Source organism: Orycteropus afer, unplaced genomic scaffold, assembly GCF_000298275.1.
Source record: "Orycteropus afer afer isolate SDZICR_OR568_19922 unplaced genomic scaffold, OryAfe1.0 scaffold00178, whole genome shotgun sequence".
NCBI classification, from domain to species: domain Eukaryota; kingdom Metazoa; phylum Chordata; class Mammalia; order Tubulidentata; family Orycteropodidae; genus Orycteropus; species Orycteropus afer.
The window spans coordinates 995,402-1,012,113 of record NW_006921765.1 but is presented as its reverse complement, the minus strand read 5'-3'; the positions used below and the strand labels follow the sequence as shown (position 1 = coordinate 1,012,113).

Below are 16,712 nucleotides of genomic sequence, written 5' to 3'. Positions count from 1 at the left end.
CTACTTCCATAGTGATACTGCCTCGGAAACCCAAGGAGGGGTCGCTATGAGTCGGGGCCGACTCGACGGCACATAACAACAACAACAACAACTGCTATCTAGGGAGCTCTGGTGGCATAGTGTCTAAGGGATCTGACTGCTAACCACAAGGCTGGTGGTTCAAATCCACAGCCACTCACTGCAAGGCAGCCTGGGCAATCTACTTCCATACAGATATCACCTTGGAAAACCAAAGAGGGATTGCTATGAGTCAGAAACAACTTGACAGCAATGAGTTTTGTTTGGTTTGAGGGCTATGTATGAAACGGTGTAAAGATTTGTTCCAGGCCTGAAGCAATTTGAAAGCACCTAGAGGAGTATGGAAGGAGCTCTGCTGGTGTAGTAGTTCAGGAATTTAGTTGCTAAACAAAAGTTCAGTGGTTCAAAGCCACCAGCCGCTCTGAATAGAGATAAGCAGTCTGCTTCCATAAAGATTTACAGCCTTGGAAACCTTATGGGAGTCACTATGAGTCAGAATCAATCTGATGACGGTGAGTTTGGTTTTATTTAGAGAGAGGTCTGGGGTCACCATGAGTCAGAAATGAATGGACAGCATGGGTCAGAGGGGTACCACACAGGGACTCTTTTTCTCCCAGACCAGTGCCTTTTTTGTGATGTCTCATACAAAAATATTTGGAAGTTGAATTCTAGATCATCCAAAATTTAGCTTCAAGGAAACTAAGGGACTACCTATTTGCAATGTGCATCACATTATAAAATATAATTTTGTTACCATTAAAGAATGGTCTTAATTTTGGCCTTTTTTCAGACTCCTTTAAAAAAAAAAAGACCCTAAACAACCACTTCTTTCACAATTTACCACCACACCAGCCAATAACAACTGTATAAGTGACAGGAACTGGACTCTACCTGTGGCTCTATTCAGAGATCTGGAATGAAGTTCAGTAAAGGTGATTTACAGGCCAATAACTCAGGACCTAAGCAGAAGGTCCCCCTCCCACACACCCCTAACCCACACATGTAAAGTGTTAATTAGTGACAAGTGGCAGACAAAGTCCCTAATGACAAGTGGCAGACAAACTCCCTAATCATTCAACAAACTCAAGTGACATAACTACCAAGCATTCTCATTCCTTAATATGAAGGAAAGAAGATTAGCGTCCAAGTGAGAAAGCTGGCACTTAGAATTCCTAATTCAGGAGCTACCTTCTCTGCAGACTACAATTATGTTGCCTTGAATAAGTCACTTTTTTGTGTGCCTCAATTTCACCATCTATAAAACAGGGAGGGAGGGAGAGAAAAGAAGGAAGAGTACAATTTGATAATCCAGTATATAAGTCTATGACTATTGAAATTGAAAAAAATAAACTAGAGATGTCTGTTTTTCAAGGATCTAGAAAGCATTCTTCTTAGGTCTATAAAATATATAGAAAACATTGGGCCACTCCTCTCAGACTGTTTTGTAATTAGAAGGGCTTCATAATGTATCTTCAAACAAAAGAAACTAGAGCTTTCTGATTGTATCAGTTTGATAACCGTAAGCAGTTCACAGTAAGGTAAGAAGGTACATTTTAGCGGAAGCTAGCATTGCATTTGATGTATTCTTAACTCAGCTCACAGGCAGGCTTTCAAGCCATGTTATCTGCCCCCACATCTTGACCTAATTTAACAAGTTGCCATGGGAGCCCAGAGAAGGTTGATGCAATTTTCTTATCTTTGAAGGAAGAATGTAACTGTGCAAGAGAATGTGAAAATTCAGTTTCTAACTGATTTCCACACTTACAGTGTGGTAACTAAAACATCATATGGAGAAGTAAAATATATTCCTTTGACGGTGATAGGAACAAAGACCTAGGCTCCTAGTGTAATGTCCAAAAGACACATTCTTCAAAAGATGGATTCTCCTCCTAGTTCAAAGAATCCAAGCACACAACCTTTTATTCATGCCAAGTAACAGTGATATAAAAGTGTAAGTTTAGGCCACATATGCCCTAAACTAACTTACTGCCATTGAGTCGGATCCGACTCATAGCGATCCCTCCTTAGGTTTCCGAGGCAGTATCACTACGGAAGTTGATTGCCCAACCTGCCTTCTGAGGTGTGGCTGGTGGGTTTGAACCGCCAGCCTTCTGGTTAGTAGTCAAATGCCTTAGGCACTATGCCACCAGAGCTCCTATACATGCCCTTGTTGTTGTTGTTGCTGTTTGCCGTCCAGTCGGCCCCAACTCATATGCCCTAGAGCAATCTAATTTTAAGGGAACATACAGAAAAGGAGAGTAGAACTTGAAGAAAATAGGTGTGACTTTTATGAGCAATAAAAAAGTACTGCTAACACTTTTACATAGATTTCCACTTTCTAAAGAACTTTCCTAAACTTTGACTCATCTTAACATGTCTGCATAAAGCAGAGACCCATTTATAGGCTCTGTAGTCACTGCCTGCTTCTCAAGTGGTGGAGGAACTTAATAGGTGTTCCATCCCCTTCCCCATACCCTAGAACTGTTTCTGAAATGAGAAAGGCCCATATCAGGGTGCAAGAGTCACGACAACCCCACATCACATTGGTTCAGCTACTGACACTGCTGGCATGAGATGTCCACCAGGCATTGTGCAGAGAACAGAAGTCACCAACATTTGGGCTGCCCTGAACATGCCTAACACCTGACCTACATTTGGCCTAACAACAAAAAGACAATCCAGTTCAAGTCTAAGGACATTTATGATATCTGGAATTCAATAAGACAGTGAACTCTCAAGGGCTAATAGATATAAACTGTACTCAGTATGTGCTCAGAAACATTTGCTCAATTAATTGATGTGTTACTATTGAGGTTTTTCTCCTATGTCTCATACAATGTCTAGCACTCATTTGTTTAATTAATAGATTTAGTTTCATTACATTTTCACAGATCTCCTCCCATCAGAATAAGGATGAACACTTTTACTTCACTAAAAGTAGAAAAAGTACAAAGTAAATTTGCCTAAAATCATACAGTGTGTTAGATCTGGGAGGGAGCAAAGAGGACTTCTGTTTTCTGGACTACTATTCTCATCACCATTTGAGTAGTACGAAAAGTTAAATCTTCAGTTATGAAGAAGAAACAAGGTGAGATGCTTTGGAAAAAAATGTTTTTTAATTCAAATGTCAATATCAGTGTTGGAGATCTTTTGATAGTTACCTTCCCTTTTCTTGAACTCATTGAATGTTTCATTCCCTTTTCCCATGTTTGGAGTACAAAAATGTCCCTGGGTGATGCAAACAGTTTATGCTAGGCTCCTGAAAAAGTTGGGAGTTCGAATCCACCCAGTGGCACCACAGTACAAAGGCTGTACATTTACTTCTATAAGATTACAGCCACTGAAAACCCTATGGAATTTGTTCTCTTCTACAGATATAGGGAGCTCTGGTAACACAGTGCCTAGGGCACTTGACTAATAACCAGAAGGCTGGTGGTTCAAACCCACCAGCCAGTCCTCGGAAAGAAGATGGGGCAATCTATTTCCATAGTGATACTGCCTCAGAAACCCAAGGAGGGGTCACTATGAGTCCAGTCCGACTCAATGGCACATAACAACAACAACACAGATATAGTGTTGTCATGAGTTAGAATTGACTCAACAGCAACAGGTCTTTTGAGAGAAAGAAAGGAACAAAGAAAGAAGGAAGGAAGGAAGAACACCTATTAAAGAATCTATACAAAAAAGTGTGACATCACATATAACTCATACTCCAGGCATTCCTGGGTGTGTGCTAAAAGGAGCATTTGATACCCTTATCTGTTTGGCTCTGCGTTTGGATTGCAGAGAAGCCTCTTAGGCAGGATTTTAGTGTTGGTTATCCTGGTAACAGTTCATGTCTCTAATTTGTACGGCACACTCATTCTTAGTTGTTAGAATTTCCAACTCATCCCTTTCTTCCACTTCTTAGTATGAGCTCCAACAAACTGGTACACTCTGGGAAAGATTCCCTAAGCTTCAGATAATCCTTGCCATGGTACTAACATCATTTTTGCCAATACCTTTTCAGTCACACTAACTGACTATTAGCTCTTCAGGCTACATTACTTGTCTCACTTGTTGTTGTTGTTGTTGTTATGTGCCGTTGAGTCGGCCCTGACTCATAGCGACCCCTCCTTGGGTTTCCGAGGCAGTATCACTACGGAAGTAGGGTTGCCCAACCTTCCTTCCGAGGAATGGCTGGTGGGTTTGAACTGCCAGCCGTCTGGTTAGCAGGCAAGTGTCTTAGCCACTATGCTACCAGAGAAAACTAAATAACTAACGCAGTTAACACTTCCAGAGGAGTGTCCATTTGAGGTAGAGGCCAAACTTCAGCCACTTCTAGAAAGATCTTTCTCAGTGCTGTTGTGGATCCTTACCAGAATCTCACCCATGAAAGTTGACCCTAAATCATAAACCTCATAGCTTTCTTGAAATAAAATCCAAACTACAGAACTTAGTCAGTTCATTTAACCTCATTGTCCACTAAACTGACCTAACTCAAAATCCCATCCTATATGCTAAGAGAGAATCATGAAAGCTGTCACTCGAGAATTATCTTTGTAAATACTGATAGCAGTGATGGTGCTGATTGTTTTAGGGAGAAGAAAGGACTACATTTAACAAAGAAAAACTAAGTTGAAGATTTATGAATGTGCTGCCTCTAACATACCTAACAAACCTGACTGACATTTGGCCTAACAACAAAAAGACAATGCATTTCAAGTCTAAGGACTTGAACTTTGAAGTGAAGTTGGAAGAGTTATGAAGGGTTGACTTTTACTCCTGATCAACTGACAGAGCACTGTTTACCCTGCACCACAAAAACAAGAGCTTTATCATTCAGAGATACCTTACCACTTCCCAAGTCCACAGAGTCACTCTAAAGCTAGTTTGGCCTTTCCTTTCTTTTTCTAATTAAGCAGAACTTGCCCCCTCCTCCATCAGTATACCCAAATAAGATACAGTTCTTAAAACATCTAGAGAGCCAGTACTCTGTATATCCTGAGAGACTTAATATGTTTTTCCCTCATTCTAGATGTCTTTCATGGAAATGGGTAAATTTTCTAGTAATCTGCTGTCCACAGATGGGAAAGGACTTCCTTGAAAAGTAGCAAGTATCCACATACCAATGACACTCAAGCAAAGATCATGGGCCATATTGTCAACAGACCACAGCAGGGGACCTTAAGTTCTTTTCCTGGCCTAGAACTCTATGGTTCTACAAAATGAGGATCTTGGTTCATATACAGAGCTTGTCACTACTCTGAAACATAAGCATAACTCTTGAGTACTTATTTAAGGCAATGAACTGCACTAGAGGCTATATGGAATACAACAGAAGAGAAACATTTCTTATCTTTGAAGGAAGAGTAATTTGTCTAAGTATTTGAGTTGTTCTCAAATGTCAGTTGGTTATCCTAGCGAAAAATGAAGCTGCCTTACATGCAATAAGGGTCTAGTACACTCTTAAGATTAGACTGCTCAGTAAAAACACAGATTCAGAGTCCCCACATAGTAACCTGTACAGGGCAGGGTAATATAAGAGAATAGAGGCCAAGACTACATCTGAGCAAATCAAAGCTTAAAATAAGTTCTACTTATGACATACTTTGTAATTTTTAAAAGACACTAACTTTACAGATAGAATCTGGTAACACATTAATGCTTCAAGATATTTCTGATCTACTCTACAAGCGTTTCCACATTTAGGCAACATATATGCTATAATCCATTTGGAGAATGAATTGCTCTGCTCTATTTCCAGATTTCCAATCAAAACTCAAGCTCTTTACCTACATATTCCTTTCTCTAGGATCTTTCTTCATGCACCACTACTATAACCCTTGCTCCTTTAGTCTTTGAGATCTTTAATCTAAACAGGATATTAAAGCTCAGTAAGGAAAAAACATTTTCTATGTAGGGCAGGACGGATCTAGACAGAGTCTAGGGTGATTAAGGACACTTTTCTGACATCTGAACAGCTAGTCTAATGAGTAGTATACTACAGAATGAGCTATCTAGAGTCTAAGACATTCTTATGCCTTTGAGAGTGGTTATTGTGTTTTATGTTTAGAAAGATCACCAAAGAGCAGGCCAGGAAAAGTCACCTGATGCTAGGCCACTGGGTGTAGTTTCCCATTATAGTACCCTCTGCCCAGATATGAAAAAAAGTAAAAAAATTTAAATTTTTCCTACCACTCTTGAAAATGACCCTTGGGGTAGAATGAGACTATTCGCATCCCAAAATCAATGGTTATTCACAAGCAGAATGGCTAAAGAAATAGTCTTGACTTCTTTGACTCTCCTCTCCACTCCCCCTAAAAAGAAAGAGTCTGATGCTTAGTCCCTGGGTTTATCCACATAATGTCCTCCACTGCCCCATCTGCAGAAGCATGTACACCCACCATGGCTGCTTAGGTAGCGGTAGGATGCCTACCTGTGTAGCCAGCCAAAGCAGCAGCAGGAATGACAGGCTTGTCCTTGTTGAGGTCAGCACGATCACGTACATAGTCCTTGAAGGTGCCCTTGGGCTTGTGGTTGGGTAGGGCAGCCGGATAGTCCTCTGAGTCGAAGCTGTCATAGGAGGGAACACGCTGCAGACTGTTGAAAGATGACTGGCTGCTCCAGGACTGGGTGAGGCGGTCACAACTATCGTAGCTCTCTATGCTTTCAAAAGAGTCCTGGCCCCCGAGTTTACCTGGAGGTAAAGGAGGAGGTAGGAAGAGGGCAGGGGAGGAGGGATTGGGAAAAACAACAAGTGTAAAAACCCTCTTATCTGAGGACAGGTTGCTAATCAGATCCACAGGAGGGATGGAAGAAGGGCAGGGGACGATGGGAATAGAAGCTGCAGGCTGTGGATTTGCTCTGGGGAAAATGGCTACCCTGGGCGACAGTCTGTGCGGACAATCTATACCACTGTGTGCCCTGTTTTATAGCTCTGAATTCAGCAATTTGGAATTGAATGGTGCTCATATCTGTCAGAGACAAACAGTAATGGTTGGGACCTCCAGAATTCTAAAGCCAGACATCTAAAAGCTGAGAAACACACATATTATTATGGGATTTCTAGCTAATGTTTTAGACCCAATGAATAGTTGAAGAAATCAGAGTAGTGTCAGACTGAATTCTCTATTCCAAAATAGCCAATGAAATGACTGCAAAAGGCCCAGTTTGACAAAAAGTTTTGGTCATAAGAAAAAAATTCCATTAGACTAAGAGCAGAGTGACTTTCCTTGACCTTGAAACTAAAGTGTTATTTTTTTAGCATTTTTCCCAATACTATTTTTAAATGAGATACATGCCCTGCCTCTATGCCTTCTCATATAAAGAAGTTAAGAGATGTGTTTTTCAGGAGACAAAGAAATACTATCACTCTTCTAAACAGAAATCCTTATTCTTTATCTTGTCTAAGTACAATGCTGTACTTGAAAATATACTTCTTTGGGGAAAGATGGGTAATAAAAAACAAGAGTAAATTAAAGGGTTAACATCCACAGTAATGTCAGAAACCCTCTACTCTGTGAGTTGCTTTAAGGCATTCTTAGCTGACCACAGGATCATGCAAGTTCATTAATTTCCCAGGTTATAAACAGCTGCTGTGATTGCACAATAGGTCCTGGAGAAATTTCCATTGGCAAAACTGCCCATTAAAAAGGAGGCTAACACAAAATTCTGGAGGAAAACAAATGCATCTAAGAGCTAAAAAGGTTCACAGGAATGTTTTCCATGTTCTACTTTCAGACACTGTTCAGGTAACCTAAGTTAAATCATGAGACTAGAGGGCCATCACAATCCACAAGTCAAGGGACCAAATAAAGTGACCAAGTTAATGTAGAAATACCAGTAAGCCAACTCTCAATTGTTCATGCACAGCTGATCTATAAATTTCAAATCCCAGAATAAAGTTGGCCTATCCAACCTCCAACTGGTGTGCTTCCGGTGTATTCTCAAAATTCAAACATGAACAGGGCCAAAGCAAAACGAAATAATACATTAACAAGGAAGTTGCCCCTCAGTAAGAAGATAATCACAAATAAAATGAATTCTCTTAAGTATGCAATTTTCTTTATAATCTACTTAGATTTTTGGGACCTCTTGTCCCCTCCATCATTGCTTATATCATTCCTTCTTCCAAACATACATTCGAAAAAACGTAATCTCAAGAAGCAAATGCAGGAGCTTCACAGAGATATTAGCCTTGCCTATCCAGTCCATTGTCACATATGCAACTCTTTCTTGTTATGAAAAATGAAGGAATTGTCCTTTCCAAAAATGCATATTCAGTGACTCAGGAGAACAGCCCACAACAAGAATGTCACAGCCTCTTTTTAACAGAACAGGAAATTTTGTGGTATCTCATAAAAAGGTGTTTGCTCATACCAGCTATTAATCTTAACAGTCACATAATTTCTCTACAAAGCACATACACCAAAAGCCTACGAGAGAGGATTTGTATTTTCATGAAGAACACCCCACCAGGTCACTGATATTTAGGCAGTTGTTATACTTGAATTTCTCTGAAGGGATTCTATTTCTAAAATCCATTTTTATGTCTGGAGGCATGGAGACTAGAATTTCCACAAGCAAGATTGTTGAGCTTCCAAGGAGTCCCAATAAGCAAGGACACTAAACTAGGCCACAACTCCTCTCTGGCAACCTCTCAAACATAAGCAAAATGCAATTCTGTTGAGAGTTGTGGTTTAGAGCAGTGGGTTTCTTTCATTTTAGCTCTATTTCACAATCCTGGAGCCGGGAACCTTCATTTATGGGTATTTTCTTCAAAAATGGGTTGAAGCCAATAGAATTACACACTTGGTTATGCTACTGCATTCATGCAGACATCCAATGGACAACTTTCCTGAGAAATGCCTTAGCAAGATCTTTCCAAAGACATCTGGCTCTACTGAGCAGACCAATAGCTGGGGTATCCCTACACTCACTCACTCACTTAACAGACCAGCACTAACACAATTCTTAGAGTTCAAATAAATGAGACACAGAAGCATGTAGAAATACCAGTAAGTCAACTCACAATTGTGTATGTATTACAATGCACTATATATTATGATTATTGGTAGTAATAATCTTATTATAATTAGTAATAACGTAATACTTTCAGTCTAGACCAATCATACATCTCAGATCAATCAGCTCCTGGAATATGTCCTGTTTGTAGCACTCCCAACATGCAAAAACCTGCCCTTCACAAAACGGTCTTTCCCTGTGTGGCCTGAAACTTGGAGTGAGAAAGGGGGAGTAGAGCCAGAAAGAACTACCTCAATATCTCTGTGTAAGGTTCACTGTTTGGTCTATAATCATTAGTTGGGGTTGACAGGATGGTGAGGAACAAAAATAAGAATGAAGAGAAAGAAGGGATAAGGAACAATGACACAAGTACAAAGCCAGGTGCAATTTAAGAACAATGTGAGAGTGATATACCCAAAGTTACAACAGGGCTGAGCCCAAATCCACAGCCCTGGTGCTGCAACAATTAAGTGCTCAGCTGCTAACTGAAAGGTTGGCAGTTCAAACTCACCAAGCAGCTTCAAGGGAAAAAGAACCAGCAATTGCACCTATAAAGATTACAGCCTAGATAATCCTATGGGGCAATTGTACTCTGTCACATGGATTTGCTATGAGTCAAAAATTGACTCAATGGCACACAAAAAATTATATATATATAATCCCTCACAAGAAAGAAAGTCTTTCTAATGCTCTGACCTTCCTGAGAAAAAGATACACAGGTACATGCACATGTGTGTACGTATTTAAATAGACATAACCCAAATACAAAAAAAGAGTCAGAATCAGAAAGGGGAAGGTAAAACTGGTCCCACCCATCCCCTTCTGTCTGAAACCCAAACACCCTGGGGCCCTGAGAGGGAAGATAACAAGTTCTGATTTTGCTAGGGACTTTCCCTAAGCAAGGGACTGCTGGGAGGAAGTGTGAGCCTGAACACTTGAAAAGGTGATAGAGTGTATGGTCCATAAGGCTTGAGGTGGGGGAGGGTTATTCTTCAAAGTAAAAACCCCTTTCGAGCTCTTCTCTGAAAGCCTCAGAAGAGGAATCAGGGTCAGCCTTTGAGTAGAAGTCACCAACATCCATGTCTGCCTACTATTCAGTTACTAACACAACTTCTGAGCGCCACTTTGATCAGTGTTCTTTCTTCTCTTCCTGTTTGTTATTCATTCCCATTTATCCACCTGAAAAGTCACCTTTTGCAATTTTCAGAAACTAGAGGGTACTTCCTAAATGAACAAATCCCTCCTTATGGTGAACTGCACTTTTCTCAGAAACAAAACAATGTGAATACTTTCCTAGAGGTACTGTATGCCACAGTGTTTACATCCTGATCTTAAAAATGGGGTGTATTTAGTTTACCTTTTCTGCTTTACATCAGCCAGCTCTATTTTGCAACATTTACTTCACCGTCAGTGAATAATCTGTCATTATCATAATGGTCGTATCAACAAGAGTATCATCTTTTGGAAACTCTGGTCACCTTTTTCCCTGCTCCGCTAGCTAAATACACACTTTCACCATATTGTAGATGTCTGGTTCCAAATAAATCAGTCTTAGTTAACCATTTTGTTATCTTCCCAAACCAAAGAAGTCACAGAGGCTAAAGCTCCCAGGCTAAGCAGCAGAGGTCCTGTCAGATACCGAAAGAAGACCCGTAGTCAGACTCTGCACATGCTCTGGAAGGAACACTAGAAGACACGTGAAGTTTAGTGATGCTCCTACAGGTCATAAGCACTATTTTCATTTAACTGCATCCTCCTCAAGCAAGATTCTCTTGAAGAAAATAAAACACACCTTAAAAAACCACTATATCCAGCTATAGTTACTATTTGGGTAAAATATTTAACTCCAATGAACCCATGGTTTTTGTCATTATGATAGATTTGGCTGTAATTCCGTGACGGAAAGTTCTCAATATATACATGAGGAGGCAGAAACTGAGCAATGTACAGGACCAGTAAGTGAGAAAATGTGGAATCTAGAAAACTCACAAAGTTAGATAATTCTTAGAAACTTGGATAGAGTTTTTAGAGATGAAATCTGACCTACCACGACTGGTCCTCCCCATGCACATGTTGTCTGGGGTTACAACTTCTTGTTTGATGGCAAAGTAATCAGTCTGCAGGGTGTCCATCTGGAGAGGGTCCCGGAGAATGACTGAGGGGTAGTCATTTTCATACTTGAGGGAGAGCAGTTCCTCAGAACTGATGGGATGGAGTGTCTGGTAGGATTCTGTGATAAAGCTAGGCTCAGAGAACTCCGATGGAGGAACGCACTGGGCATGTTCAATTCCATAGCCTGGAAACAAAGAGGGTTTGCAGCTGCAGAGAGGAGAGCTTTCTACCTAAAACCAGCAGTTCTTCACCCCCACAATGTGGAACAAGCTAGCTACCTTAGAGAATAAAAGGAAAGTATTTAAGTTAGAAGGACATGGGTTGCTAACTTCACTCTACTACTTAATAGCTATGGCCTTTTGACAAGTTAATTCTTTGTTCTGCTTTAATTTTCTCAATTATAAAGTGGGGATGACTGCAACCTTCCTCCTAGTGCCATGGTGAAGATAAATGTATATGCACCATTTCTGGCATATAATAAGCTCTTGATGTACAGTAAACCAAAAAAAACCAAACTCACTGTCATAGAGTCAATTCCGACTCATAGTGACCCCCTTTGGGTTTCTGAGGCAGTATAAATCTTTATGAAGTAGATTGCCCAGTCTTCCTTCTGTGGAGAGGCTGGTGTGTTTGAACTGCCATCCTTCTGGTTAGCAGTCAAACCTTAGGTACTGGGCCACCAGAGCTCCTTCTTGATGTACAGTAGGTAGTATTATTCTTGTTGTTGAATTTTAAAAAATCACAATAAAATAAAATAAGAAAATAAAAATGAATCGTTCCAAACTCCCTTTCTAAGCCATCAGATAAGAACTGTTCTACACTAATTCTCTTCCTCTGGTCACCTCTCCAACACGTTTTTCTTGTTATTATTGCTATTAGCTGGTGTTGAGTAGGTCTCCAAGTCATGGTGACCTTGTGCACAATGGAACCATAAGGTTTCCATTGGCAGAAATATATCACCAGGCCTCTCTTTCTCCAATATGCCTTAGACATCTCACACTAGAAAGGAGAAGGTTTATTTTCTGTAACAGAGTTTGAAGCCACCTGGCACATTCTAGAGGATGGATTTGAAAGGAATTACTCTCAAGAAAATCCCAAGGTAAAAAAAAAAAAAAGAAGAAGAAGAAAACCCTATAGGGCAGAGGGCAGTTCTACTCTGTCACATAGGGTCGCTGAGTTGGAATCGACTCAATGGCAACTAGTACTGTTATCACCACAAATAAAAAAGGAAAGAGCAAAGGCTAAGATCACAACCATAACTCAACCCTCTGATGGCCACCACCATGCACAAAATCAATTAAGGTAAAAAACCTTAGGGGTCAAGTGATGTTTTCTCTGCAGCAGATGTACTATATGACTTGTAAGTGGTAGATATCTGAGAGTTTTGTTGTTGGGTGCTTTGAGTAGATTCTAACTCATAGAGAACCCGTGTGACAGAGTAGAACTACCACATAGACTTTTCTTGGCAATAATCTTCACAGAGACAAATTGCCAGGTCTTTCTACCATGGAGCAGCTGTGTGAGTTCGAACCACCAACCTTTCAGTGAGCAGCTGAGTTTCAACAGAGCTCCTTCTCTGAGAGTTAGTGTAAAGGAATTTGCAGGTTAATAAAACAGGTAAGTAGCTAAAACTTTGTGACTCTGTACAAGTAACAAAATAAATAACAAAGAGGATTCTATATTTCAGCAGTTATTACTTTCTGTGGATTACCATAAAGGAGCCTGAGATCAGTTGGAAAAAAGTTTCCTTTGCAGGGTCCCATTATCATGAGTGAGATTAGGAAAGACGAATGGAAAAAGAACTTACTAATGAAATAATCTGAAGTATAACGGGACTCTGGATATGTGGGGTTCACTCCATTAACTTGATATGGCTTCACATCCTCTGCAACAGATAAGACAAGGAATGAAACAAAAAGGTCAACACGCAAGTAATTCTACTTACCTACAAACAGCAAGGAGTGCACTGATCTCACCCTATCTTTCAAGAAAGAAAGCCACATACTCTTGAACTGAGTTTGGTGCCTGACTCTATCCAGACTGGGGCCTTGTCTAAGTATGAGATCATAAAAGTATGGCTAAGCATAAGGTTTCAGGAGCTACAAAATGGGATTTAGTATCTTGGAAAGAGGATCACTGAGTAATCTCTAAAGGTTGGGAAGGCATTCAACCCCTCCTTGTAGATGAATCTGTGTTGTAGGTGTGTGGACCTCACCAGAATGAAAGGCTGGAAGACATCTCAGGTATTACAAAGATCAGTCTCAACCTTACAATTCATCAATTCCAAATTTTTTTCAGAAACATAATCTTTAGACAGGTGGATTTCCTATCCTCTTTTTCCTCTAACAAGGTTTTTTTTTTTCCAGTTGCATCAGATTTCAAGTTCAGGTCCAGGCAAGAAGCAAGATACCAAGCAAGTAACTCTATTTGATTATTTGATGTAATATGACTGGGTCCACGTGCAGGGAGAAAAGAGCAACATAACCAAACTGCTGCCCAGATACCAGCTTCCCTGGGAATGAGAAAGGTATGTCTATGAAGGGTAACTAAGAACAGAAAGGCTCTCCACTGAGCTATGAGGACCTTTGGGATTCTCTGATTAGTTTAGAATCAAATGGTATGGCCTCTGGTTCATGTATAGAGTAGTCTGATTGTATTTCACTACAAGAGTCAGACATAAAAAGAGTGAGTTAGTTTGGGTTTTCTCCCCCAAGTATTTAGTAGCTTGTTGGGAGCAAGACTGCAGAGAAAACAAGTTTATGCCTGCATAGAAAAACAGTTTCCAGTTGAGATAAAATGATTAAACTTTGCTTTAGCAGCTTATCAGATTGAAACATCCCCTGTACCTTTGGCCTTCCACCCCACCCCAAGCAGCTATGTTCTTTTGGTGCTGAGTTGTTCTCATTTAATTTCAGAACAAAAGCCATAGCCTCAGTACAAACACCTTGCTCAGCCTTTCAGAAATCTGGAGAGGGATGATTCTTACTGCCTTTCTCAATAAAGATTGGGTGGGGTGGTATGATTATTGCTCTTAAACATACCGAGTTCACTTCTCCTAAATTATTCATTTGCAGTCGGGTAGGCCAAACTGGTCCAGAGGCTCCCCAGGAGTCCATATCATTTTACAAAGAACACAGTACAGGAAGTTAAGTAAAAAAGAAGGCCCAAGTTTAAGGAAATGAGTGATCTTGAGGAAATCACCTAACCTGAGCTTCATTTTACAAATGAGGACAATAATAGAACTTGCCCTTCCTATCTCACAGGTTGTTAAGAATCAAAAGGGAAAATATATTTTCAAGCATTTGGGAAATAAGGACAGGCTACGTAGGTATTACTGATAACTATGATCAGAGATAGGCTTCAACACTCTGGAACACCTGGCAGCTCCATTTTGATAAAGAAGGGAATACATTATACTAGCAGAATATATTTGGGTTACACTGCCTGCCAGAATCTGCTGTTGTGTTTATAAGTCAACCGTTAAATCAGATAGCTTAGGAGCCTGCCATGTCTCTTCCCTCTATAAACAGGTCACTGGTGTCAACACGTGTGGGTGTAGGTGCAGTTCCATGGAGAATAAGCCAGAGCTTCAGGGAGTTCTTGCATCTACCTGCCTGCCAGTCCTCTGCAACCATAGTCACAAACAGATTTACCTATTCCTTCATTGTGCTTATTTGTTTATTTTTCAACAGAAACAGAAGAGAAGGAATAAAGATAATACTCCTATACCCAGAGGAATCTAATTTGGGTCCCCCTTGAGCACTGCAGAGTGGAAAATATTCTTAAACAAAGGAAAGTATTATATGGAATAAAAGTGCTAATCCTGAGTTTTGCTCCCCTCCCCCAGTGTCTGCGCCAAGGGTTGGAACTGGTGACCACAGGGAAGGGGTGGGCCTGGGTTAAAGAGGGCAGCAGGCTTCTAGGCTTACAGTCAGCTGGAGGGCACTGCTGACTGCTGGTAACTGCAATTTATTTTAAGAAATTCAGAAAAATAAGTGCAAAAACACCCAAGTTTGCCGCCTGCTGCTGTTTCTGTCTTCAGCCAAGGACTGTGGTACATGAGTCACTTGGTCCAAAAAGGTTGGAAGACGCTGGCAGGGGAGGCCATGACATTGCAAGGTTGCAACATGGTGTCCTGACTTAACCCCACCATTTCTTCTTCAGATGTAAAAGGTGCACTTCACTCCTACACTTCTAAACCAGTCAGTGGAAAAAGAAGCTGTCTTACTAATAAGATCTGAAAGGCTGAGCCTTCCTGTGGAGTGACCGGGCACAACCACTGCCATAGATCAAGGGTGTATATATTAAGATTGTCAGAAAAACAAGCTATCTTAGGGTTGGCTGTGGGTACTGTTTGTTCAAACAGTGCATGGTCTGGAATAAGAATTGGAACCAGAATTTTGCATACCAAGAAAGTTCATGAGTCCAAACTTGCTAAAGATTTAAAATCATACGTGACTAATAAGCCAAAGAAGACCAAAAGAACAAAGAAGAAACTAACATTTCTTGAGCATCTGCTATATGGCAGGCACTGTACTAGGTACTTCTCTGTACAGTGAGAGAGAAGTCCTCCAGATAATGGACATCGATGTCCCATTGATGTTGGGTACATTCCCCAACCTACTCTCATAGCTATCCCCAGTCCCCCACCTCACCTTGTTTACACACATTTACCTTTCTGCAGGATTTCTAGATGTTCCCATAAGATGTCCCCAACAAAATCTGGGGCCAGCTCAAGAAAGCACTCTTTTCCCAAGGCACAGAGGGCTGCTCCATTCATACAGAACTTCTGAAAGTCCACACCCTTCAGGCTGAACTCATTCACAGCCCACATCACCCAGTCCCGAACATGGGTTTCTGTCCACTGCCGGGGGTCTGAGGGGAAAGATCAAATGAACATTCAGCAAATCAGCTCTGAACTCTTACCTGAGCCTCATTAGTAGCACAGCTGAGGAGGCCATCCTGATCACAGAATTAGGAAACACCAATGCGTATATGAATGCCATAGGAGCTTTCCATAACCTTCCTCCCTACCTTCAACATTGCACCTTCTCTATTTTGTCAGCTAAGAGATCACCACAGTCAGTCAAAAATTAACAGACACATATTTTCTACCCTCCAATGAGATTCCCATAAATCTCCTCTCTCACTGCATTATTCTCAGTTGTTAAACTGACACAGATTTTTAAAGCCCTGAACAAGTAAACCAATGGCTTCTGTAACAGCCATAAAAACAAAGGAAAGTGTATCCTGGAGATTTCACACTGCCTATGATTCAGAATCAACTCAATGGTGGTAGGTTTGATTTCTGGATTTTCCCTCCTCTTACCTATCACACTTAAGACCATTATTATTAATACTTTTATTTTCGCTAATTAGGTTTAGTAACAACCACAGCAATTAGTAATTTTAAGTCATTCAAATAGTATTTAGTAATAATAATCTTACTAGGTGCCTATATTTTATCTGACACTCTGCAAACTATATACAAATCACAGGCCCTGCTTTAAATAGTGCTGCCCCAGACTGAACATAACACTTAAAGAATTTGGGATGAAGGCAGGTTGTGATGTGCA

At 40.6% G+C, this 16,712-nt stretch overlaps 1 protein-coding gene across 1 annotated transcript in view; it reads right to left on the bottom strand.

The window, feature by feature from the left end:
- Positions 1-16,712, bottom strand: part of ETS1 (ETS proto-oncogene 1, transcription factor) — a 78,774-nt gene that overhangs the window by 18,324 nt on the left and 43,738 nt on the right. The window contains exons 3-6 of the mRNA XM_007947226.2: positions 15,811-16,011; positions 12,944-13,021; positions 11,072-11,320; positions 6,437-6,697 (exon numbers count right to left, since the gene is read on the bottom strand). Coding sequence (XP_007945417.1) covers positions 6,437-6,697; positions 11,072-11,320; positions 12,944-13,021; positions 15,811-16,011 — 789 coding nt within the window. The remainder of the gene's footprint in view (positions 1-6,436; positions 6,698-11,071; positions 11,321-12,943; positions 13,022-15,810; positions 16,012-16,712) is intronic.